The sequence below is a fragment of the Sceloporus occidentalis genome, unplaced genomic scaffold (assembly GCF_023333645.1).
Source record: "Sceloporus occidentalis isolate IW3139 unplaced genomic scaffold, rSceOcc1.0.p SCAF_7, whole genome shotgun sequence".
Taxonomy (NCBI): Eukaryota; Metazoa; Chordata; class Lepidosauria; order Squamata; family Phrynosomatidae; genus Sceloporus; species Sceloporus occidentalis.
In genome coordinates, this window is record NW_028316987.1 from 67,301,009 (window position 1) to 67,327,802 (window position 26,794).

The 26,794-nt window shown below is 39.9% G+C and overlaps 1 protein-coding gene across 1 annotated transcript in view; it reads left to right on the forward strand.

Moving 5' to 3' along the window:
- The window catches only part of LOC149309878 (serum paraoxonase/arylesterase 2-like), a 34,479-nt gene extending 11,196 nt beyond the window's left edge, over nt 1-23,283 (forward strand). The window contains exons 2-9 of the mRNA XM_089533198.1: nt 1,624-1,694; nt 9,070-9,125; nt 9,731-9,896; nt 12,460-12,586; nt 13,834-14,034; nt 16,411-16,492; nt 18,283-18,411; nt 22,266-23,283. Of these exons, the coding sequence (XP_089389324.1) occupies nt 1,624-1,694; nt 9,070-9,125; nt 9,731-9,896; nt 12,460-12,586; nt 13,834-14,034; nt 16,411-16,492; nt 18,283-18,411; nt 22,266-22,460 (1,027 nt within the window). The 3' untranslated portion in view covers nt 22,461-23,283. The remainder of the gene's footprint in view (nt 1-1,623; nt 1,695-9,069; nt 9,126-9,730; nt 9,897-12,459; nt 12,587-13,833; nt 14,035-16,410; nt 16,493-18,282; nt 18,412-22,265) is intronic.
- The last annotated feature ends 3,511 nt before the right edge of the window (nt 23,284-26,794 follow it).

A 26,794-nucleotide genomic window follows, 5' to 3' on the forward strand; every position in this document is an offset into this window, starting at 1 on the left:
CCACTACAGTGGAGCAGTTTGTGACAGGATTGCACCAAAGACCTAGAGTGCCAGTTTTCCCCTTGAACTGATGCTGGACCCTCCATTCTTGTACACATCAAGAAGCAAGAAATGGTTTGTGAAGATTACAACAATAAAAGTTTCACAAAAGTTAAGGATAGGAACCTTTGTAAGGCTGCCCTAAAATGATAGGATCCATACTGCTGTTCTAGTAAAGTCTTTGAAATGTAGTTTTGGTCTCTGGAACAGAAACTGCCTGAGGCTGCATCCACACTGCAGAAATAATCCAGTTTGAAACCATTCCTCTCTGGGGCCACAACAATCTGCAATTCCATAGCACTGACCCTGGGCAGTTAAAACGGTTTCAAACTGGATTATTTCTGCAGTGTGGATGCAGCCTGAGTCTTCTCTAAAACAGTAATAGTCCATTAAGTAGGAGGACAGGCTAGATCTTGATTGTGGGAATAATTGGATAATCATTATGCATAATTAGTTGTCATATGATTAATTTTATTCTTGGTTATGTCAGAGTACATTAGTTTATTAAAGATGGAAGATGAATGAAGCAGAGCTTTGAAATTGGTGATTTGGAGATTACCAGAATTGCCTAGCCTTCCTAGCTACTGCCTCTGCTGACTGGGGAATTCAGGTAATTTTGATCCCAAAAGTAGTTGGAATGAAGCATATAGATGACGGGTTAGTATTTATGGCAGCAATCCTAATGTAATGACAGAATAGGTTAAATATCTCATAAAACTATAAATCCTAGAATTCTGTAGCATTGAGCCATGGCAGTGAAAGCGGTGTCAAAGTGTAATATTTGTACAGTGCACATTACAGTAAGTGAGCTTTGGGAGAGGAAGAATCACAGGGTTGGAAGGCATCCAGGGATAGCCGTTGGCCATATAGCAAAATACAATAATATCCAAAATCCACAAAACAGTGAAATCTTCCATAGGCCAGCCAAAATGCACAATATACATGTTGCAAGCTTTTGAAGCTCCAGTGGCTTCTTCGTCAGGCAAAGGTGTTAAATCATACAGGAGAAAGAAAAAGAAAATGACTATGTTAGTCATAGGCCTACATTTTTAAAGATAGTGTGGTTGTTGTCCCCAGTTCAGATGGTATGGAGGGGTATTCATTCAGGCAGGCTTCTCCTCCTTCTGGCCATGTGGGTACCGAGAAGTGGCAGTGAAAGGTGTCCAGCAGAGGTAATTCAAAATGTATTTCAGGCTTTGAAAAATGAATGGGGGAAACCTGCACAAAAGCTGGTGAGCTAACCAACAGCAGTGACAGGGGTTGGGGGATGGGGGTGCACATGGACATCTAGGGAAGGCCACGGTGACAGAATTTGGCTCCCAAAGCCTGAGTTTTTTCACCCCTACTCTGAGCCTAGCCAACACCTCTAGGGAAAAACAGCTGAATTGGGCAGTTGTCCTTCTGTTGTGGTTCTGGGCTTCTTGAACCAATTTGTCTGATGGTTGTGAGAACCAGGCTGCTAATCTAGTGGACCTTTAATGTGACACAACCAGGCTGCCCATATGTTCTTATTTCCTTCCCTCATGCTGCATTATTCATCATATTTAACACTATTAAAGATTTTCTACTTTCTTTCTCTTGCAGGCATAGAATTTGTGCTTCACGAGAACTGAAAGTAAAGCGCCTTCCAAATTGCCACCTTATTAAAGGAATCGGTAGGTCTTTTGCATGTCATGTTTGAACGGTTGTCCTCTGAATGTTATTGATGTTAGCATTGTTGTGCAATGCGTGATGTACCACGCTGACGTTTGGCACCAGGATCACCACCTCACAAGCAACAGGCAGCTGTGTGCAAATTGAAGAAATGCCTCTCCCCTTCCTGAAATTGACAAAAGAGACTCTAGCCAGATGTCTCTTCACAAGGCTTTTATTCTTCTAAGTTCCACTATATACAGCAATCTCATACAACTTAACAACACCATCCACCAACAACGACCCACAATGTGACTAGAGGCACCTCCCTTATATAGTAAGGGCTCCATGTGGCCTTTTGGCCCTGCCTCTTCCTCTTGTGCCACACTGATCTCTGTCCCCCATCTAGGGTGACTTCGCACATTTACTGCCTTTTGCAGCAGTTTACTGAACTTGGTGACAACCATCTGAGGTGACTTCCCCTGACTCAGCACTTGTGGAAAATGCTTTGTCATGGCTGGCAGTGACCCTTTTTTGCCCAGTCATCTTCATCCCACATTGTACATTTTCATCTGGATTATATCCCAACAATTGAATCATCTTTGCACAATATATAAAATAATCTCCTGCTTTATTAATGTAAAAGCTGTTAAGTTTCTCTGTGTTTATTTTAGCAGTCTCTAGGAACCTATGCCTTTCTTCCACAGGTGGGGATGATTTTATTTGATAGATTATATATACTGTATATACTATAAATCTAGAAGTTTTAGTGAAAAAATTGACCCCAGAAATCTGGATCAACTTATCCATGGGTCATGTAGGTACTGTACTTTAACATTTATATAAAAAAAGAAGTAACTATCGCTTTCTCTGAGTAGAGTGCTAAGAGACAAAAGTTTAGTCTGTCCCAGGAGAACTTAAAAGAAGCATTGACTCCTTCTACTCTGTCCACTGTGGCACCACTTCTGACCTTTTTGAATACTCGGGTGGGGAAATGGTGGTAGTTTCCACCTCCTCCATCCAGCTGTTAGGACAAGCACAAACATTTATGCCTGTTAGAATTAAAGTTCATTAGCATAGTTTCCTTCATATTCTTTGTTGCATGCCTCAAGGTTTTACCCTCCAGCTACCCATGGATCATATCAAAATGTATAACTTTGGCCCTAAAACCTGTCCTTGACTTACACATGAGGTCAAGTTATAGTCAAGTGTAAACAGTATTTATACAACAGGGCCAGTGATCGTGTGTTTCTTTGTTTCTTCTCCCCATTAATTCTGACAAGCTCAGTGCCTAGGAGGGCTTAAATTTGAGTGTCTCAATCCTTCTCCTGCTTCCCATTTTAAGATATTAAATGAACTAGCAGAAGTAATTTCAGAACCACTGACAATAATCTTTGAGAATTCTTGGAGAACAGGAGAAATTCTCACAGACTGGAGGACGGCAAATGTTGTCCCCATTTCAAAAAGGATAAAAGAAGAAGACCCAAATAATTATTGCCCAGTTAGCCTGACATCAATATACCCAGAAAGATTCTAGAGCAGACCATTAAACAGATGGCATGTAATTACTTAGAAAACAATGTGGCCATCACTAAGAGTCAACATGGGTTTCTCAAAAACAAGTCATGCCAGACTAATCTGATCTCTTTTTTAAAAAAGAATCACAGGCTTGATGAAGGCAATGCTGTTGATGTAGCTTATCTTGATTTTAGTAAGGCTTTTGACAAAGTTCCCCATGATATTCTTGCAAAGAAGCTAATAAAATGTAGCCTAGACAGTGCTACTGTTAGATGGGCCTGTAATTGACTGACTGACCAAACCCAAAAGGTGCTCACCAATGGCTTCTCTTTATCCTTGAGAGAGGTGACTAGTGGAGTGCCACAGAGATCTGTACTGGGCCCTGTGCTAGTCAACATCTTTATCAGTGTCTTGGATGAAGGAATAAAGAGCATGCTCATTAAATTTGCAGATGATGCCAAACTTGGAGGGGTTGCTAATTCCCCAGAGGATTAAAAACCAAAATGACATTGACATATTAGAGGGCTGGGATAAAGCTAACAAGATGAATTTCAACAGAGAGAAATGTAAGGTAGGCAGAAAAAATGAAATGCACAGATGTAGGATAGGAGACACTGGGATAGACAACAGTTTATGTGAAAGGGATCTAGGAGTCTTAGCACAAGCTGAATGTGAGTCAGCAGTGTGATGCAGCAGCCAAGAAAGCCAATGCAATTCTTGGTTGCATCAACAGGAGAATAATGTCTAGATCAGGGGAAGTGATTGTACCAATGTATTCTGCTTTGGTCAGGACTTACCTGGAATACTGTGCCCAATTCTGGGCACCTCAATTCAAGAAGAATATTGAAAAGCTGGAGTGTGTCCAGAGGAGGGCGGCCAAAATGGTGAAAGGTCTGGAAGCCATGCCCTATGAAGAGTGGCTTAGGGAGCTGGGAATGTTTAGCCTGTTGAAAAGAAGATGAAGAGAGGACAGGATAGCCATGTTTAAACATTTGAAGAGATGTTGTATCGAAGATGGAACAGGCTTGTTTTCCATGACTCCAGAGACTAGGACAAGGAGCAATGGATTCAAACTACAGGAAAAGAGATTCCACCTAAATTTCAGGAGGAACTTCCTGACAGTCAGAGTTGTTCAACAGTGGAATATGCTGCCTCAAAGTGTGGATCTCATCCTTTTGAGGTTTTTAAACAGAGGCTGAATAGCCATCTGTCAAGGGTACTTTGATTGGTATTCCTGCTTGGCAGGGGGTTGGACTGGGTGGCCATTGTGGTCTCTTCCAACTCTATGATTTCAACCAGAGGCAATTTGATATCTGTTTCTTGGATATCAATCACTTTGTCTCCCCATTATTTTTGACTGTACTGCAGTAGTTCTCAAACTGTGGGATGGATCCACGCAGGGTGGTGGCAAACCTTGTGGGGGTGCAATAGTTGCTCAAGGAAGGCATACGAAATCTCCTTCAGTGTTATCTTCCTTATCTCAAGGAGAAGGAAGAGAAGGACAGCAACACTGAAGGAGACTTCTACAGCCACGGCACCCACCTCTGGGTGGCAGGGAGGAAGAGCAATGGAGAAGGCTTATAGACCGGTAGTGGAGGTGACAAAGGTGTGGTGGTGGCAGCAGCAGTCTGGGAGCAAGCCTGAAGCTTTGTGGTGCCAAGGCAGGAAAAGGAAGTATGGCCCAGGGCTTTGGCAGAAAAGGAAACGGAGAAGAAGTATTGAATTTAAGTATAGAATTTATTTGACTTGGGCTGCATCCACACTACAGAATTAATGCAGTTTATCAACACTTTAACTGCCATGGTGCTATCCTACAGAATCCTGGGATTTGTAGTTTGGTGGGGCACCAGAGCTCTCTGACAGAGAAGACTAAAAGTCTCACAAAACTATAATTCCCAGAATTCCATAGCACTGAACCATAGCAGTTAAAGGGCTGTCAAACTGGATTATTTCTGCAGTGAGTATGCAGCCTAAAACTGTTCTAATTTGAACAATGTTATTTCCTTATAAAATGTTAAAATATGAATATCCATAAATGTGTGAACAAAAATGTGCACAGTAAACTATCTTTTTATTCATATACTACATCCAGTGGGGTGTGACATCCACATGTAGATATAAAAGAGGTTGCACAGGTGAGAAGAGTGAGAGAATCACTGCTGTACTGTATTTGCTTTCTTGTCAGATGAAGAATTCTGGAGAATTCAAATGTTTGCACAGAATTTTGTGACCTTTGAACTAGGGGCCCAAACAGACAGGCCAGAATAAAGCTGCTTTGGGTCTCTTTGGAGGTATGCTCTTTAAATGTTACATGCGTCCTAAGAGGTCGGAAGCCACGCCAAAGCCATGCTCCAGCCCTAAGAACTTCTGGCTTCTTAAGATGCGTGTGTCATATAAAGAACATACCTCCAAAGAGACATGAAACAGCTTTATTTTGGCCTGTCTGTTTGGGTCCTAGCTTATTAAAAAGCAAAATCCTTAGAAGGATTTTAAAGATGTTACATCTGTTTCTTTGCAGCCCAGAATTATTACAATAAGTCTTAATGTGTCCGATGGGGTTTCATCACAGACAGGTTTGCATAGGACTGCAGATTTTTAGAGCTTTTAAACTGTTTCTAAGCTTTTAAAAGCATTTTCTAAAAAAGAAATGAAAAGGTAAAAGGTAAAATAACTTTATTATTAAAAGCTAAAAGCTGTCACAATTTGATACTGGTCCAGCCAGTAGATACAAAAGCAATATAAAAGGATCAAGACACAGAATTTCTGGGGGGAAATACAAATAAACAAAATAATAATAATAAAATAATCCCATCAATAAGATACAGTAATGTAACAATAGTGATAAAATCATATGGCAAATGAGACTTCTAATCCGCACTCCCATCTTGAGAACTAAGTCTAATCTTACTAGCAGCTAAAGCAAATTTTGCCACCATGGAGGTAATGAATACATCATTACCAGCCAAAAGCATACAGATCTGCTGGGAACAAGATCTGTCAGAGAGTGTAAAATATAATCAAGGAACTTTTGTCTAGGAGCTGTATAAAGAGGGCAATGTAAAAGATAATGTTCAATATTCTCCATTACCCCAGTTTTACAAATACACAATCTTAGGTGGACAGGGGTGTTATTATATCTGCCTGTCAAATAGGCAGAAGGCATACATTGAAAACATAAGGTTGTAAATGCTTTTCTAATAGGGGCCAGAGTAAGATTAAAAAAATAATTCTCTAATCCAAACGATGTTTTATATAATGGAAACCAAAAGGAGAAAGAAGAGTTCGAGAGTAATTGTAAGTCAGCCCATTTAGCAACAAGATGGATTTTTCCTTTAATCAGTTGCTTAACTCTATTGGCGGTATAATTTGGTAGTGAGTCAACATTAATCTCATAGCTCTGCAGTATCGTTCTGACAATATATACCCACGAACTTGAGGAGTTAGAAGATAGTTGCTATAAAAAGCATTTTTGGGGGAAGCTCTGATATGCCTATTATGGCTAGGGTTTTTGTGGAACAAACTCCACTCCATCAGAAACTTATTCTGAGTAGATAGCTATGTGTGTGAGACCCAGTGTCTGATAGTGGTTTGAGTGTTGGACTCTGGGTGACCAGAGTTTGACTCAGCCATGGATACACACTAGGTGACTTTGGAGCAAGTCACACTCTCTCAGAGGAAGATAAGGATAAACTCCCTCTGAAAAAATTGTGCCAAGAAAACCCTGTCACCCACTCAATCATGGAAATTCACTGTGTGGCTTTGGATAAATCACACTGCCTCAATCTCAGAGGAAGGCAGTGGCAAATATCCTAACAAATTTTGCTAAGAGGCCCCCTTCCTGATCCCCTGATAATATTTCAAGAAATTTACAATACTGAAGACCCTAAAAAAATTAGACACATAATTCATTACAGAAAGGTATTTGTGATATCACAGTCAGTAGAAATGGATTGTCAGAGTTGCAAGTGATTTTTCCCCCATCATGAGAATGGACAGCTATTGGGTACAGTAGTTGCAGGTTTGACCCGAAGTAACTGTTCTTTTCCACAAATGCACCTGTGTGCTTGTATTTGAAATTTTGCAGGCACATGTGTATGCAGATGTATGCTTTCCTCCACTATACATTTTTGCCAGTTTCTACACTGGGGTTTAGTTAGTCACACAAAATATTTATTGACTTTGAAGTAGGGTAACATTTGTACTTCTCTCCAAGCTCTTCTTTTTAATTTTACAACAATTCAGTGGAGTAAGTTAGGCAGAAAGATAATGACTGGCCAACATGCTTCATGGGCATGGACATTAGAATCTATTTCTCTTGAGTTCCAGGCTGAACACTACGAGTATGGAAATATTATTGTGTTACTGTACAACATCATTTTCTAAAATGATTGCCTTGGACTCTGTGTAAGGAGAAAGGCAGGATATAAATAAATACATAAATAAATATTGTCCCTCTCACCAATAACAAAACAGTGAACTATTCTTAAGGACTTTGATCTCAGTGAATTGCTGTACCACAGTCATACAGATTGATAGTATGTGCTTTGTTTTCTGGCATAGAAGGGAACTCTGGTTGTTCCTTTGAATAGCAATATAAAAAGACATCTCAACTTTTAGTTAAAACAGAGTTAGAAATGATACTTTGGGTGAGTATAACTCTCAGAATTTCTGGCTACGTTGGCTGGGCTATTCTAGGGCTATGGTTCCAAAAGCTAATGTTTCCAAGGTCAGAACATTGACCAACTGGTCTTTCTGAGCCAAAATTGATCTTTGTTCAACCCTTATATCTTATCCTGGCTGCCTCTGAATTCTTCTCCATTGTAAACTTTCACCACCAAGAAAAGAATTAGCTTTTACTGGTGTGCATAGCTCCTTCTGTCTGAGTGCATTTAAGATAACCCCTGCAAGAAATTCTTTGGTGCTATCCTGGGAAGAGATTTACTAGCCCTTCAAGTTTTAATTGTCCCTGAAGTAAGAGCCATGTACTCCTCACCCCAAAAATGTCTGTAATTAATTATGGGAATCTGGTTTTTCTGCTGGTTTTTGAGTATTTTATATCCCATTGTGTATGATCATTTAAATCTCCCACCTACAGCTATAAGTATTAAAAGCATCTCAGTGGCCATGACTATGAAATATATATGAATTTTTAATTGGGCAACAGAAGTAACACTATATTCTCTGTATGGAAGCTGAACATTTTATGGAATCTTTAGGATTTCTCAGTGAAGGTTGAGATCCTGCATTGGGAGATGAGGTGTAAAGTCAGACAGAACAATACATTGTCCCTTCTCTCATTCTGTCCCAAACCCACTTTTCTCATGCTGGGCACCCACAATGCTACCATTTGTTGGTTGGTGAAGAGTAGGGGTCAGCGGAGAAGCATCCAACTGTGTGCATGCAGCTGGACACACAGTGATGAAGTCACCGTATAGGACTATTGGAGAATCCCTGAGAAATCCTAGAGAATGCTTTTGTTAATGTATATCCATATTTAGACACATAGTTTGCTGTTTGTCTGCTGGTTCCTGGTTTCCTCTGTCCACTAAATGGCTCTGGTACCTTATGGCAGAGCTGCAAAAAAATCAAGTTGGTTAACTTGGAGAGTGGAGGGCAATCTGATGTAGAGCTCAGGGGGAGGGTTATAAAGTACTTTATTGGAATACAGTTCCCAGAATCCTCCAACCAGCATCTGAGTATTCTGGGAACTGTAGTCCAAAAGTCACTTTGCCAAACTCACATTTCGATGACACTGAGTAAGCCATACCAATGATCTGCCTTGATGCAGAACAACTTCCTCTTTTAAGAAATGATCTTGTATTTCATTGTATTGACATCTCTCCTGGATGCTTTTAATCAAGATTTTTTTTTCCTTTGCAGAGTTTGGTTCAGAAGATATTGACATTCTTCCTAATGGCCTGGCTTTCATTAGTTCTGTAAGTTTTTCTCTCACGTGTGGAAAGTTATTGGGTACTGGAGCAATGGTTACAAATTGCAGGCCAGATCCTGTTTCAAAACAGGGATAGCTATATTGTTGTTGTGTGCCTTCAAGTAATTTCCAACCTATGGTGACCCTAGCACACGGTTTCTTAGCATGATTTGTTCAGAAGGGGGTTGCCTTTGTCCTCTTCTGAGGCTGAGAAAGTGTGACTTGCCCAAGGTCACCCAGGGGTTTCTATGGCTGAGCGAGTATTCAAGCCTTGGTCTCTGGATTCATAGTCCAACATTCAAACCACAACACCACACTGTTTCCTGTTGTGATGGTGGGGTGTTTATTTCTCAAACTGTATGGACAGAAGGAAGGAAAGGCTTAGTGGCCCAGAGGACTCTTGGGACCTTGCATACCTCCAGTAGAAAGCAATAACTGTTCTTGAATGGTTATGAAATGTGAGCAGGTCATGACAGAAATCTCCGTTAAGGTTGGACTACCTATCGATGCATCAGAATAATGGTATCAAGAACCATGTCCACAAACCACTGGCAAGTTGTCAATGTTCTGAACTGTTGTTCAACAAAGTTTCTGCTTTGTTCTGTTTTCAAGGGCTTAAAATACCCTGGGTTGCAAAGTTTTGCCCCTGATAAAAGAGGAGAGATATTACTAATGGATTTAAATGAAGAAAATCCTCGACCAGTTGAGCTAAGAATCAGCCGTGGCTTTGATCTGGCATCTTTTAATCCTCATGGGATCAGCCTATACATTGATGAGGGTAAGTTGACTTGCTTATAAGGAGGGACTATAGAAGAGACAGTTGCAACAGGACACCAGGTGACGTCCATTTTCCAGCTGTTTCTAGTTTCCACCTGGAGCCAGTTCATGGCCAAAGGTCTTTTAAAAATACATTCATAAGAGTGGTGATATTTTCACGTTTTTATCTGCAGGTTGCAGCTCATTTTTCTCTGTTCCTTTAAAACTATTTATTAAACTGTAGGTATAGTGCTTTGAAAAGTTACTTTGGGGACTACAACAAGTAGGCTCACCCAGCCAGTGACTCGGGATTATGAACGTGGTAGTAAAAACTGTTCATGGGCTGCAGAGATAAGTATAGGTCCTCCTACTTAGACTTGTGCAGGCCATGAACACATGAGTGAGTCTTTCTTGTAATGCTGGGTTTATGAAGGAGATCAAGGGAAGAAACAGATTGGAGAGGCCAGGACTTTAGGTCTCATGCTTACTTGTTAGATTAAAATAGACATATCTTGAAGTCTCATATGTCAGTTTCATATATTGGGATGAACTTTTTACAGAAGAATAAATGGTTTGAGTCAAGGGAAGAAGTAGCAGCTTTCGATAGTCCACATTGGGGAGAACATGTTATTTCACCACTGCAAGGTGAGGCAATCCTCTTCACTGGAGATGGACCAAGCAAACTTCTATGGAGCTGCTAGACATTAACAGTTCTTTTTTTTTTAAGTGGAGACTGGATTCAAGTAAAGCTATTTTGATTTTGATGTGTTCAAAATCAACAGTGGTAGAGATTTGAAGGCCTGAAAAAAAATTCTGAAGTCTTTCGTTCCCCCAGAAAAATCAGGGAAAAAACAGCAAAAAATTTTTTAAACAGTTTATGGAATATCTGAGCCTGCCCAAGCCATAAGATCTGCAAGAGAAGGCTTTCTCTGAGTTCCACTACCATCCTAGCCTGTCTGGTGAGAACATGAGTAAGCCTTCTTGGTATTTGTTCCCAAGTTATGGAATTCCCTTCCTTGGGAAATTCAGTTGGTCCCTTTCCTTCTGTCTTTCTGCTGGCAGGTAAAGACCTTTTTATTTAAGCAAGCTTTTTGTTTTTAGTGTGTTATTGCAGATAAAGCTTTTAGTGGGAAATATAGAGATTTTTATTTTAATATGTTTTTAAGCATCCTTTAATGCTGTTTTCAACTTCTGTTTTTAAAACAGAAATTGAGTTTAAATGTGTTTTAACTTTTCTTTTAGGAGTTTATCAATTGTATTGTGCTTTTAAAACAGTGTACAGTTGTCTTGAATCCCATGCTGGGAAATAGGTATGATATAAATTAAATAATAAATAAATATACTATATTTTCTTTCAGAATGATTAAAATATTTAAGACAATGTTGTCAAGGTGTTCATTTGCTCCCCAACATTTTTTTCTAAAATCGATGTTCAGTAAGGCAAAGTACAGTTATCTGTGACAGTTCTTGGTTCCAGTTTCCTTTTGTCATTTCCTTTTGTGGAAACAACCATTTTATGCCTGCTTGACATTATGGAAAGGAAACAAAATAATTTGCTCTGATTTACTAATTTTGATAGTGTCTTCTGTTTTTATTGTTTTTGCCTGTTCTGAATGAACTGGCAAAAACTAAAGAGGCCCCTTCAAGTTCAAAACCTTGTAGCTCCATTTGTAACTAATAATTAAATTTGTTAATCATATACAAAATGTTATTTTATACCAAACAAAATTATACAAAATACTGTTCATAGTCCTAAAGATAACAGTGAGCTTTGTTCTGTAAAGGGTGGTGGTATCATATTTTGTCTATTTCTTTCTGGAAATTGCTGAGGGGGGCTGTTTGGGAGAAAAACTGGGGGGGGGGATATTTGTTTTCATGGCAACAAAATTTCTCTGAATTTTAAATTTCTAAACACTGGTCAGGTTCCATTGTACTATGCTGCATGCATGAAGTGGTGGACAGAGACATGACATGACAAGAGCCAGGTTGCTGGCCTTTGTACCCAGTAACACATCACTATGCCAGCCCCATGCTACAGTTTCCATATACATTGGGTGTGTACTGTATGTTGGAGGGGCACAGTTTGGTGGGAACACACAATGGTCAGCAGTGTTATTGATGAAAACCTGTAACACATGAAGGAGGCTTACTTAAAGTTTTATGAGCAAAATGCAGATAAATGTCCTCTTTTTTTCCCCTCTGGGATTCAAGAATGAACGTTTTGACTGTGCAGAATCCTTCTAGAAAGCTATGTTTGAACACCATTGGATGGGGGAAATAGACTGCTTTATTTTGTTGCCTGAGTCTGCCTCCACACTGCAGAATTTGCTACCCCTTTAACTGTCACAGCTCCATCCTTTACAATCCTGGGATTTGGCATTTATTGTGGCACCAGAACTCTCTGAAAGAGAAGGCTAAATATCTTACAAAACTACAAATCCCACAGTCCCATAACATTTGAGCCATGTTAGTTAAAGTGGGATCAAAATGTTTTAGTGCTGCAGTATAGATACAGCCTACACTTCTCAAAATGGCATTCTGTTCCAAGTATTACCAAACTTGCTTGACTATGTGTTTCTCCCCAGATGATACTGTATACCTCTTTGTTGTAAATCATCCCCAAATCAAGACAACGGTGGAACTTTTCAAATTTATGGAGGATGACAATTCCCTTGTGCACCTTAAAACTATCAAGCATGAGCTCCTGTCAAGGTACCAAGTAATGAGCAATCTGGGGGTGTCTGTTAAGGTAAGGTGGAGGGGAAAGTTGAGGCAAGTTAGACCAAGTAGGAGGGTGGTCTGTTGACAGTTGAAGAGCAGTGGAGTGAGGACCAGGTTAAATTGCTTGGTGATGGATTTGAGGGACTATACATTCAGTCTTTGAGTCAGTGTGATTTTGGCTTTCATTGTTCCTTAAGCACTATGTTTATGGTTAATTCTAAGTAATTGTCTGTGTAGTGCACATTTAAGCATGAGTATCTGCACTTACTTACAGAGCCAGCGTGGTGTAGTGGGTTGAATGTTGGATTGCAATTCTAGAGACCAGGATTCTCTTTCCCACTTGGGCATGAAACTCACTGGGTAACTTTGGGCAAGTCACATGCTCTCAGCCTCAGTGGAAGACCATGGCAAACTTCATCTGAAGAAATCTTGCCAAGAAAACTCCATGATAGGTTTGCATTAGGATTGCCATGAATTGGAAACAACTTGGAAGCATACAACAAAAACAACAAACCAATGTGTTAGTGTTGTAAAGCTGTGACAATATAAAATCAAAGTCATTATCTCTCCTTTGAGGAGGACAGCTTATAGAACAGCCATTTGATAGGATTAGACCCAGTTTTGTCCCATTCATTTCAATGTATATCCTCTGAAGTACAACAAAATTTGGGGCTAACCCATAGTTTTAGTTATACAAATATTCACATGCTTCAGTAAGATAGGACAGAAAATTAGATATAGCCTATTTGACTGGATCTGCTCTGTCTTTTGTGTTCTCTGGGTCCAGGCTGTGAATTGTTTTTAGATGGTGTGAAATAATATCTTTGATAGTCTATAGGATGGGCAAATGTTTGGAGTTCATGGGTGATTTCTTCCAAATAGACTAAAGTACCAAAATATTTCCATATTTCTTCAGAGTCCTTCCCAAAATGTTATGTTGTGTCATTATTTGTCACCATTTTGAGAATGACATGAATAAAGACAGAGTTACTGGGAAGTGGAGGGACATGAGGAGGTGTTCTCACTTGTTCGGGGATTTTCTGTGCAGGTTTTTTGGGGGAAATGCACCAGTGTTTTGTTTTGTTTTGTTTTAAATGGGGCTTGGGGGACTTTAAGAAACTGGCAGGAGTTTCAAGTGCCACATATGTGAGATCTGGAGTGACGTGTTTCCATTATACCACATTTTTCCTGCCACAGTTATATATCTTTTCTTCAATCTTTGTTGTTGTTGTTTATAGTGTGAATGATATTGTGGCTGTGGGCCCTGATAGTTTCTACGCCACCAACGATTATTACTTCACAGAAGCCAACTTGAAGACCTTGGAGATGTTTCTGGGTTTGACTTGGACAAATGTTGTTTACTACAGTCCAAAAGAAGTTAAAGAAGTGGCAGGAGGACTTTACTCTGCCAATGGCATTAACATTTCACCGGATGGAAAGTAGGTGGTTTTTGTTTTTATTTTCAAAATAGTTGTCCTGGCTTATGCAGAGTTAATATGTGTTTGTCTTTATTTTGTTTGTTTTTAAAATATTTATATCCTGTCTTTCTGCAGTTGTCTTGCCACAAAATAGGGAACAGATAAAAAAATACTAAACATACTAAAATGACTAGAGTGAGGTGAACAAGAAAAACAGACAATAAAAGTTATCAGTAGCAGAACCTTTATGCTTTCTGGTCTTTCCAGTAAGACTGGTTTTCTTGGAAATGCGATGAATAACACTGAGTTGGGTCACAAGTGACATTGAAATTTCTATGGAGGCTTCTCCAGAGGTTGGGTGCAACCACTGAGAAAACCACGATCAACTATCTGATCTCGGTAGATAGACATATCCTGAGTAGGGCCATACCAACAAGGAGACATGGTCCATGAAATTAACGTTTCCAAATGTTGGCACCATCTGAAAAGTCCCAAGAACTTGATAAGAATCCATAGCATGCCTGCATTTGTGTGGACATTAGAGCTCAAAGGTCCTCCATTTGTTCCAGTATTAATTTTTACAGAAGTATTTTTAGAGCAGTGTAGAGCATGGTGCATAAATTGTCTCACTGAGGAGAAATATTGCTACAGTACTGTTATTTTTCCAAACGGGTGTTTATGCTTTCTTGACTTGATACACTTTAATTATTCTTCTGGCTTGCTAAACTAATTTGTTGTGTGTTTTCCTGAAATGTAATCATAAGGTGCTAATATTGCACTTGACATCAGCCTTAATGTGATAATATTGTACTTGACATCAACCTTGATGTGAAAATTAAGTGATGGCTAACTTTTAAATGTGTTATCAATGTGTGAGCATTTAGAAATTAAGGGACCGTTTCTTTTTTTTCATTTGGATGTATTTAAAATTATTACATCTGTGAATGGCTGGGAAGTTTGAAAGTGTAGGAAGCCCATGGTGAGGGATGATAGGATCTAGAGTTCAACAACATATGGAGGGTCATAAACAGCTCACCCTTATGTAAACCAAGCCTGTGTTTCCCTGGTTGCATGAAGAAACATTTGGCTTGTGCAGTCTTCCTGTTCCCCTCCCCTCTGACTAGTAAACCACAGTTTATTGTTAACTCTCAACTGGACAAATTTGTCATTTGTGCAAATCATAGTTGGACTGAATGTGGGTGAAAAAGCAAACTAAGGCCTGGTACATACGGGCCCTTTGTGACGCCCTTGTCACATGCGAGGGTTGCCTGGGGGCAAAGCGCCACATGCTCCGCAATCCTCGCACGTGATAAGGGTGTAACAATGGTGGCACCCTGTATACATGGGTGCCGCCATTGTTATGTAAGCGCCACACAGTGTCCACACAGTACTTATGTAACAAGTGCACCAATAGCGCATTTGTTACGCTGCCGCCACAGCTTTACAACAACACACTTTTGGCAGGTTCTTTTTCTGCCGGCAGGAAGCTTTGCGGTTTGGCAGCTGCAGCTTCCCTCCGGCGGAAAAACAGGCACCGGGAGTCTGCCCTTTTTGGGTGGTCTGTACCACGCCTAATTTAAGAGAAAGAAAGAAAAAATTAGGAGAGGAAGAGCCAACAATATTTTCCTTATCTGTCCTATATAGTTTGAGAATGCTCTCTGAACTCAGTAATTAATATCAAGGACAGGTATACAGAGAACTGTGGATCTTAGAGCTCTTCAGGATCTTTGGGTAATGTTCATAGAATAATGTATTTGCTACTTTCAGTTAACAGAAATGTCTTAGGGAGCCTTTTGTAGGATAACATACCATAAACATCCAAATTTCTACCTTCCAGAGATTTTGCTATTGTAATTTGGAAGGAATGTGTGCCAGCTTCTAGTGGTGCACTTTTTTTGGATTCTAGTGTTTCTATCAGTATAATTGATCCCTCCCTTCCTCCTGCAGCTCTTCATGTACACTAAACATGTGCTTTGGAGGACTGGGAAATCTCTGGAACAGGATTTGGCAATCCAGGGGCTACAGAAATTGGGGGAGTAGAGGAAAGTCTCAGTTCTATGAACATTGGGTGCCAAAATGCATCTTTGCATCTTGCCCAAATTATTGCCCCCCATACCTACTCAAAGCATTGAATATTATTTTGATTGCATTAAAAGCTGCTTGAAATATCACCCTAAATTACTATAAGCCTCTTGCAACACAGTCAAACACTTAATGTATTCATTCATAAGAGGAGCTCAGAATGGATAGCTTCCATAAGAGGAGCTCAAAACTATCCATTTTGAGCTCCTCTTATGAATGAATGCATAAAGCGTTTGACTGTGTTGCAAGACAGAGTTTCTTAAAATTGGAAGACTTTCATGAAAAATACACTCAGATTCCTTATTTCATTTCAAGGTATGTCTACGTTGCTGATATAATGGACCATAGCATTCATGTTTTTGAAAAACATGCCAATTTGAGTTTGTCTCGTTTAAAGGTAAGTTATGTATGGCCTGCATATCTGAAACAAATCATGCATATTGGGCAGTTTTCTCCTGCCTTGATATGATTATATCTGCTATATGTTGACATCAATGAGCTGTTGGTGATATTCCCTGAAGAGCTAGAAAAACCACTGGATCAAATAGGCACAAATCTAGTGAACTCATGTTTCAGCAAGACAGGTTAAAATGGGCAAACATATCCTGAAGGCTTATGCCAAAAACCATAGGAGTCTAGGATGTGCAGCAAGGCCATTGGACAAAGTGGGAAACTGGTGAAATAGTGCTGGGTGCACACAGACATCCCTGAAATTAAGAAATATTCTGTTGTTTGCAGCCCTATAAAGTAGTTGAGTTGCCCCTGAAGTATTAGTATCCTTACAGTAGGGCCTTTTTTATGGCTGCTGTCAGGCTCTGGGATTCTTTTCCTAGGGGGCAAGAATGGCACTCCTATTACTATCCTTCCATCAATGTTCAACTTCTTAAAAAATACTCTTGGTGTTTTGTTTTGTTTTTGGCACAGGCCAAATGAGCATGGCCAAAAGGAGACAGCTTCATTCTCAGAGCTATACCAGGGTTAGTCAGGGTCAGATAGGGCAGAATGGTAGCTTGATGGCAATTTCCTTTCTCTTACCAGGTATCTGATAGTGTCACCTCTTTGGGGAAATTATAATAGCTTAAGTTAAGGTTACCTGTGAGCCTCAGACCGCATCCATACCACAGAAGTAATCCAACTTGACATCACTTTAACTCCTATGGCTCAGTGCTGTGGAAATCTGGGTATTGTAGTTTTGTGAGATATTTTGCCTTCTCTATCAGAGAGCTCCAGTGCCACAACTACAAATCCCAGGATTCCATAGCATTGAGCCATAACAATTAAAGTGTTGTCGAATTGGATTATTTCTCCAGTGTAGATGCAGCCCTACTGTTTGGTGTTTGGGTTAGGGTTACCTGTGGGCCACATGTTTTTTCATGCAAAATATACCAGGTTCAGACCCCAACAGCACCATTAAAAGATCCTGTCTGAAACCCCAGAAAGCTGTTGCCATTTGTGTATATCAATTCTAGGTATAAGAACATGATCTACTGCCAATTCCCTGAGTTATTTCCATAAGATCAGCACGTTTCTGACTCCCCCCACCCTTTTTAACAACTGCAAGCACAAAAAGGCTCCCCCCAAATTAGGTTACTGAAAGTAAGAACAGTTGGTAGGATCCAGAAGTGCAATTCTGATTTGAAACACTGATTTGAAAGACTGTGAGCTCAGTTCTGTTACTGAAAACAAAGTTTGGAATGTAGCATGTTCACTCTTAACCTGAATATAAAACAGATGATTGCTGCCACCAGAATAAACTCATCTCCATTATAGGATCATGTGGTAGTTGTCCAGTTTTTGTATGGGGTTTTCCTCCCTTGTTTTAAAAGGTTGAAATGCTTCTCCTTGGTTCCTGGCAGTAGGAGCATTATTAAAATAAGTTATTTTTAGTCACAAACCTTTGCCTTTGGTCCCATGCACTACTGTAATGTAGCCCTCAACAGTATCTCTGATCAGCATATGGCATGTTTTCTATGTTCTGGGCAACCTTCCTTTTGAACATGCTGCATAACATCCTGGTTCAGCTTAATACCAACAAATACCCCTGTCCTCCTTTCCATCCAAGAGAAAAATAAATGTATATCACCTGAAGATGCACTGGCTACAAGGCGAGCAGTTGTTTTCAGCATTACCTTTGGTCACTGTAAGCTTTTCTTTAATGTTGCGTGTTTTTTCCCCTGTGTACTTTAGGTGTTCCAGTCAGACACCCTGATTGATAACATATCAGTTGATCCTTACACTGGAGACATTTGGGTAGGATGCCATCCCAATGGCATGAAGCTGATCTTCTATGATCCAGAGAACCTTCCTGGTTCAGAGGTCAGTAAGAAATTATTTTAACAAGATGAATGATAAATGTGTGATAGCATTTTAACCAGGGTATGAGAGGGCCTGGAAGTTGCTATTTGTTTCAAAAATTTCCCCCAATTGATTTGCAGAAAATAAAAAGATAAGGACAGTCAGCAGCAAGAAAAAACAGTGAAGCAAAGGAAATAATATATTTGTTGTTGAGTGCCTCCAAATAATTTCTGACTTATGGTGGGATTCTTGGCAAGATTTGTTTAGAGAGGGTTTGCTCTTGCCTTTCTCTGAAACGGAGAAAGTGTAATTTGTCAAAGGTCATCCAGTGAGTTTCCATGGCTGAGTCCAGTGTTCAGTCCACTAACACTCTGTTTCAATATATTAAGCAAATATAAATGGTTTGATAGCAGTTGCCAAAATGATTTAAAACGAGAACATCCAGAAGAAACCATGATCCAGTCCATCCTGCCAAATTAACATGGGTGTTTGGCAGGAAATCAACTGTCTTGGTTTGCATATGCAAGTGACTCTAAACCTCAGGAGAATTGCCATGCAGTTGAATATTCCTCACTACATAGGTTCTTCATTAATGCCATGTTTATAATCTTTTGGGGGTGGGACGTGTCATTTTCATACAAGAGCTATTCACATATCAGGCACAATATAGGAGAAAAAACACCAGTTTTGTGAACCAGGTCTTCCCTATCACCGGAAATATTAAAAACATCTCTAAATCAGAAGATTTCAAGATGATGTGCAAGGTACATACATTTATACAAGATTACCTAACTGTTATTAAACAGTTTTACCTAAACTGGCTAACTAGTCAGCACATCCTCTTCCCTCATTTGAGTTCCTATTAAAAAGATCATGCCTTAAATTTGGTGAGAAGATGGTTTTAGTTTTCTAGACTACTTTTTAAAATTATTACCTAAACAATTTGCGTCAGGCATACCATTATGTGTAATTTGCAGTCTGTTCAGAAGGCTTTTTTTGGCTGTTAGTACAGATTTAGGTCAGATCAAAATTGCATTGCTTGTAGCCAAACAAGGCACACTTAAAAACATGTGCTCCCACAAATTGCATTTGCAAATACGGTTGCTAAAAATATGGTACCCACAACAAGCAGCTGCATCTGAAGAAGTGGGTTTATATCTAGGAAATCTCATGCTAGAATAAAAAACAGTCTTAGAGGTGCTGCCATATTGCTTGTTTTCCCTCTCCCCTTTCCATCCTCCATGTTATGCTGCAAGAGACTAACATGGCTACTTCTTTGAAACATAAACAACCAAAATGTCATCATTTAAAGTTTTCTCTGATAGCACTTTGACATGGATACTTTGCAACAGCCAGTGTAAAAAGAAACACCCTATATACAGAGTTTGGAAAAGTTGCTTTTGTTAGATTGCAGTGTCCAGAATCACCCAACCACCATGCCAATGATGTCTGTCTGGAGGATCTGTACTCTGAAAAAAACAAGTTTTTGGAGCTCTGACTGTATGTTGCAAAAATCCATACCTGATAGTAAATAAATTATTTTCCTTGCAATGATTTTTGAATCCAAATTTTAAAAAACAGTATCTGGAAAGTTAAAAATGTGGTTCTGAGTACACAGAACAAAACAAGATATCTTGTGGAGAATGGTAACTGGTGGCTTTCATGATAGTGGAGTGAATCAGCTCTAGTGTTTAGTCTGAACTTTAGTTATCTTAGATGCTAAACTCTATCACCAAGATAGGATCTGAGCTTTGGATAGTTCAGACAAAAATCTGGATTAGATTTGGCATCCCACTGATTTGGGAGCCACCAGTTGCCACTGATTGTGGAAGCTCTCTCCCAGAGGTACATAGAATCATAGAGTTGGAAAGGGTCTTGTAGGCCATAAAGTCCAGCCCACCACTTAGTGCAGGAACTCCATTTAGAGATTCCCAGCAGGTAGTGTCCAACCTCTTTTTGAAGATCTCCACAGAAAGAGACCCTGCCAACAGTCTAGGCAATTAGTTCCATTTCCAAAGTGCTCTCACAGTCAAGATATTCATTTTAAAGTGCAATGGAAATCCACCCTCCTGTAACTTAAAACCAAGTATATGAGGAAAGGAAACATGAAGAAAAGCAAACATTAAGCAAATATATGAGGAAAAGGCAAACATGTGAGGAGAAACATAACATATGAGGAGAAATTGAGGGAGCTGGTCAAGTCAACCCAGTGAAGACTGAACAGGTGACATGATTGCACTCTATAAATATCTAAAGGCCAAGTTCTAGAACCTGGTTCTGCCCTCTGAAATTGTCAGGCTCCCAATTGCCACCCCCAAACAACAAGAGGCTGTGCTTATAAAAAGTAACAGCTTTATTGAAAGGTAAAGGTATAGGCAACAGAAGTGACTTCTTTGTCAGGAATGAAGATACATAGTTACAGATGGGTTATATAGTCCCACGAACAGACCCACCCCCATAAAGCAATAAAGTTAATTAATTGGATCAGTCTTTCCCGCGCAGTGAGGAATCTCCACCCCGGTGACGTAGTGTCCTCTCGTCTGGGCTCTCTGGCCTGTTCCCAAAACAATTAAGTTCTCACCAAGCGTTATCTCCTCCTTGCACCTGTGGCCTTGAAATCCAGACATCCCTCACTACCAAACTAAGTATTATAAAACCTTAACAACCTATGAGTATATGTAAGAATGGTTATATATCCCATCAACCCACAACCCAACATACATGGCAGCATATAAAGCATAACAACAACATATATTAACATCATGAACATATTACTATAACAGCCTATAAGTATTAGCATTAACTCCTAAAGTTTAACTCACCCCTCCCAACACAAGAGCAGTCTCTGCCTGGCTGGGTAACACCCTAACATTGTAACATTCCAACCCTGATAAGCAAGCACAGAAGCTAGCCATCTATCTATCACCTTCTAGTACATTCTAACTAACCAATATATATCAAACCCATTATGTCCTTAATCAAATAATATCTAAACAAAACCCTAAACTAATAATCCCTCTGACAGAACCCCCAAATGAATATATGAATGCAGGGGAGTTCTCACAGAAATAGAACAAACCTCTGTGATAGCTCTAGATAGTTCAAGAGTGCAATCATGACACTCCTCAGTCTTCTCTTCATTGGTCTAAACTTGCCCAGCTCCTTCAACCTTTCCTCATGTGTTTTGTTCTGTAGTTGTGTGCCTTCAAGTCATTTCCATCTTATGACAACCCTAAGGAAAACCTGTCACGGGGTTTTCTTGGCAAGTTTCTTCAGAGGCTGAAAGAGTGTGACTTGCCCAAGAGTGTGACCTGCTCAGTGGGTTTCCATGGCTAAGGTAGGATTCAGACTCTGGTTTCTAGATCCATAGTCCAGTGCTCAAACCACTACACCATGCTGGCTCTTTGTTCTGCATATCTCTTATCATACTTGAGCCCTTTGCTGAACCTGCTCCAACTTGTTTATATCCTTAAAATCAAGGTTATCAATTCCTCAATAATGACTATGTTGGGCCAGAGTGAACCCTAAGATCTCAACCATCTATCATGGCCAGTAGCACCATCTAAAAACAGGTAGCCAGAAAAGCTTTCCTGAGTAAGGCTGACCCAACATAGGAAGCTCTACATGGTATAGAGGTTTGAACATTGAACTATGACTATGGAAATCAGCATTTGATCCCCTGCTTAGCCATGGAAGATCACTGGATGACCCTGAACAGTTCACACACTCTCAGCTCCAGAAAACCTATGGCCTTAGGATTGCTGTAAGTTGGAAACTACTTGAAGGTATATAGCAACAACAAGGAAATTCTGGAAAGTTTGTGATACTTCCAGATGGGTTAGTGTTAACCAGTGTTAATTTTTGCTTTGTTTCAGGTACTTCGCATTCAAGATATTCTATCTGAGAAGCCTACAGTCACCCAAGTGTATATTGATGATGGTTCATTAATTCAAGGGAGTTCATCTGCTGCAGTGTATAACGGGCATCTGCTCATTGGCACTGTATTTCACAGAGCTCTCCACTGTGTCCTGGACTCTAGCAGTGGAAAAGGTCAGAGTAATGTGAGCTGAGCTTTTTGCTCTATCCAGGAGGTGCCTAACTTCAACCTACATTGCAAATTAAAATAACAAGATTTATTCCTGACCTTTTTCACCCCCAGCAAAGAGGAATAATTTTTGTGTTCTTTTAAATAAAATAATTTGTATGATTTAAAAAAAAGCCAGAAGAACTGTGATACTAGAAGAAATCTTGGATGTTTTATTGTATCACACTTTAACACTAAGCAGATTTTTTTGGCTTTCATAAAGAAGCAGACCCTGTGTTACTATTTCTTTTCTTTTTTGGGGGGAAGGGGGCTGTCCAACTGTGACTCAGATTTAATGGAAACTGAAGATCAACTTTACAACTCATTGATGCTAAATTCTGCAAAAGTGTGGATTTCTTTTTCTTTTTGCATCACGTTCATTTTAAAACTACAGTATGTCTAAACTGAGAACATTGGTCTTTCAGTGGAATCAAGTGCTACTCTTACTTTGTTTTTGTTTTCATTTTCTGATATTTGTCATCTTAAGAAAGTCTATAAGTTGGATTCAGATTTGTTATTATGTGCCTTCAAAGCGACTTCAGTATAGTCTACACATTTAAAATACTCCTCATCCCAGTCAAGTAGAATGTGATCTGGCCACAAGTGATTCACAGGAATTTGGGCTTTTTGCAGGGGTGGGGGACTCTTTGGGAAAAGACTACATTGGTTTACCTTTTGTATCTCTTGAAATCTGCAAAAATGTGCATTATCACACCTGTGGCCATCCATCTGCTTTGTATGCATTCAGATGGCTGTGCATTTTTGGCAGAGGGAAGGTTGATGCTAATAAATGTGAAATGTGAAGACCATCAATGTGAATGCGAAAATGCACACCATGTGTAGACTAGCCCTCTGACCTATTGTGACAGTATGATAGAGTTTTCTTGGCAAGATTTATTCAGAAGAATTCTTCCATTGTTGTCCTATAAGGCAGAGACTGTTATATCCCCAAGATTACCCGGTGGGTTTCCATGGCTGAGCTGGGAGGATTCTATCCCTGGTCTCCTGTTGTCTCAGTCTAACTCAATCCTCTGCAACGTATTAGATCTGGTATAATTTTTACAATCTGATTGATTGCAATGGGTCTTCACTTAGTATGACTGAATCTAGCCCTGCATACATAGAAATTACACTAATTTCTAGACAATGGAATAATTGGCACCTATTCCCAATGAGGCCTAAAATGAGTCGATCTGGTCTTTAGATGAAAAATCCTCTCTTAAACAAAAGGAACCAAACATCTCTCTCTCTCTCTCTCTCTCTCTCAATCTCTCTCTCTCTCTCTGTGTGTGTGTGTGTGTGTGTGTCATTTTTTGAAAGGGGGTATGTAGGTATGTATGTACTTGTTTTAATTGGATGTAATCTGCCCTGGTTCCTGTGCAAGAATAAAGATGGGGTATAAATTCATTAAGTAATAAATAAACCAACAGTTAGTGTGTCCAACAGTTACTGCACCCATCAGCTATTCAGATGGGTGTGGAGATGAGACTGAATCTCTTCCCCATACATACACTTTTGGTTACTCACATTCTTTGAATAGCTAATATGAGAAAATGCATTTACAAAATTAGTTACTGAGTCCTAGAGGGGAGCCATCCACATAGCACTCTTTTGCATACATTCGCAAGGAACCCACAGCAAGATTGCATAGGAAAGCCCCTACTTTAGATTAATTCTTGAATAGCCACCTTTCTTCTTTGGGAGGAACTCCAAGTTGATGACAGGGCTGGATGCCCTAGAGGGGTCTCTTGTGCCCCTTAATCCAATTCTTGATGTCCCCTGAGTTTTCCCCTCCATCCTTTGTTAAATATGAGTGCACCAAGCAGTCAGGACATGAATGAGGATGGAAAGAAGGGAACTATGATTGAGATTCATGGTACACAATACCAATGTATTCATGCCTGGATCATTGGTTGAAACATGGCTAACCACCCATTATACGGTTGTGCGTATAGCTGCAGTCTGCATTCATGTGCTATTCTATGTAATTAACTGCACTGCTGCACAGTTGTCCCATGTGCACAAATCCACTTATGTGGCCATCAGCTGAACAGGACTGTTGCCCATTGTAAAACAAAAATCAACCAGCATGCTTGGCATGACTTATCCTTGCACATGTCATTAAAAGAATTCCACCCTGTAATAGTCTCTATTTAAAGTAGGCAGTTGGGTCATGTTTGAAGGCATTCTCGTACATGATGGTAAGCTCCTCCCAGTCACAAGCTTACAAAGTAGTCTGAGGTCACATCCAACCACATTTTGAAGAAATATGAAAAGCACTACACAACTGATGAACTCACAGTTATTATGCTCAAAACAAGTTGGCATTCTGGCTGTCATGTCCATTGCAGAAAGCAAGGTGCCCGGAGCTATTTATGCAGGCTCATCCACACTTTCCAAAGAGAAGTAGTAAATACTGGTCACCCACCTCTCAGTCTTTGAGAGATGTTGCTAAAGCTGCTGTTCTTAAGAAAGGTCTGACCCCAAGTATCTAGAAGTTTTCACACTTTTCATTTGCACAGGAATACTTAATTGGGTGAGTGCGGTCTTGTGTTTAAATCTCAGCTTCAACCCTTTGGTTACCTGGAAGTAAGCAATCACTCATACAGCTGTGTTACCCTTAGTGGATAACCAAAAGGACAAAAGAATGGGTCCTTGAACAGATCAAACCAGAAAGCCTCCTGGAAGCCAAGATGACAAAATTAAGGCTATTGTTATTTGACCACATTAGAAGAAGGCACAGTTTACACAAAAGGACAATAATGCTTGGAAAGGTGGAAGGCAGGAGAAAGAGGAAGACTACATGTCAGATGGCCAGACTCAATTATGGAGGTCACAGGCCTAAATCTACAAGACATAAGCATAGCAAGACATGAGGGGGAGGCTTGGAGATGTCTCAACCACAGTGTCATGAGTCAGAGCTGACTTGAGGGCAGTTAACAACAAACAACCCTTATCACTGTTGCATAAATATCCACATGCAGAATTATGTACTGATTATGCTGTACATCCTTTGTATAGTTGTATAGGATGGCAAATTTGCACAACTGAACAAGACACCAAACATGCACCATGTTATCATTCCACACACATGAGAAACCCATTGGCAACTCTTTTTGCATCTTTTGATGTAAACCAGCATCCTACATTGAACAAACAAACAAAAAAAATGCATCCACCTCTGTAGGGGGTTATGCTTGAATAGGATGCCAATAGGATTCCAAGCAATGTGCTTCCTCCAGCTATGGATAAAGAGAAAAAGGAGAACCTGACTGCCTTTTTTCAGGCCCATATGCCACTTGTGTTGATCAGAGTGGATGTGACCCCAAAAAAGTTGCATTTTCAAATTCTGAACAAAGTATGTCTATTCTGAGATTACATTCAGATGAACAAATGGTATGTCCATGGTTGCTGGCTGGAGATTTTGGAAATTATAGTCCAGCATTCCCAAATTCTGGATTTGAGTTTTGAAGTACAGGAATACCACTGCAGCACTAGTGTAGACAAGTCCTGATCTAAATGAATCCAATTCTCTGACTCAATATAAGCCACTTTCCGACTGCATCAATCAAATTGTTAGTCCCAGCTAAAGTGGACTTACTGAATCAGTTGTTGAATGGGAAGAGTAGTAAATGTCACATCAATCCTATTGATTCAGTGGGTCTGCTCTAGTTGGAACTAAAATGTTAGTGTTCGTAGGTTACAGATGTAGTACACAAAAGTGAGAATCAGGCATATTTTGTTGGATTGCAGCTCCCAGGATTTTTTTTCACCACTGGCTATGCTAACGAGGGTTGCTGGGAGTTGTAGTTCAGTTCAATAGTATTTAGAGATCAGCACAATTCCCACCCACCCCAGAAATATACAAATTTGCAGATGATACCAAATTAGGAAAAATAGCTAACCCCAGAGGACAGGATCAAAATTCAAAATGACCTGAATAGACTAGAAAGCTGGGCCAAAGCTAACAAAATGTACTTCAACAGGGAGAAATGTAAGGTATTGCACTTAGGGCAGAAAAGTGAAATGCACAGATATAGGATGGGGGACACTTGGCTGAATGAAACAACATGTGAAAGGGATGTGGGAGTCCAAGTAGACCACAAATTGAACAAGAGTCAACAGTTTGATGCGGCAGCTAAAAAGGCCAATGCAATTTTAGGCTGCATTAATAAAAGTATAGTGTCTAGATCAAGGGAAGTAATAGTGCCACTGTATTCTGCTTTGGTCAGGCCCCACCTGGAATACTGTGTCCAGTTCTGGGCACCACAATTCAAAAAGGATGTTGAGAAACTGGAGCGTGTCTAAAGGAGGGTGACT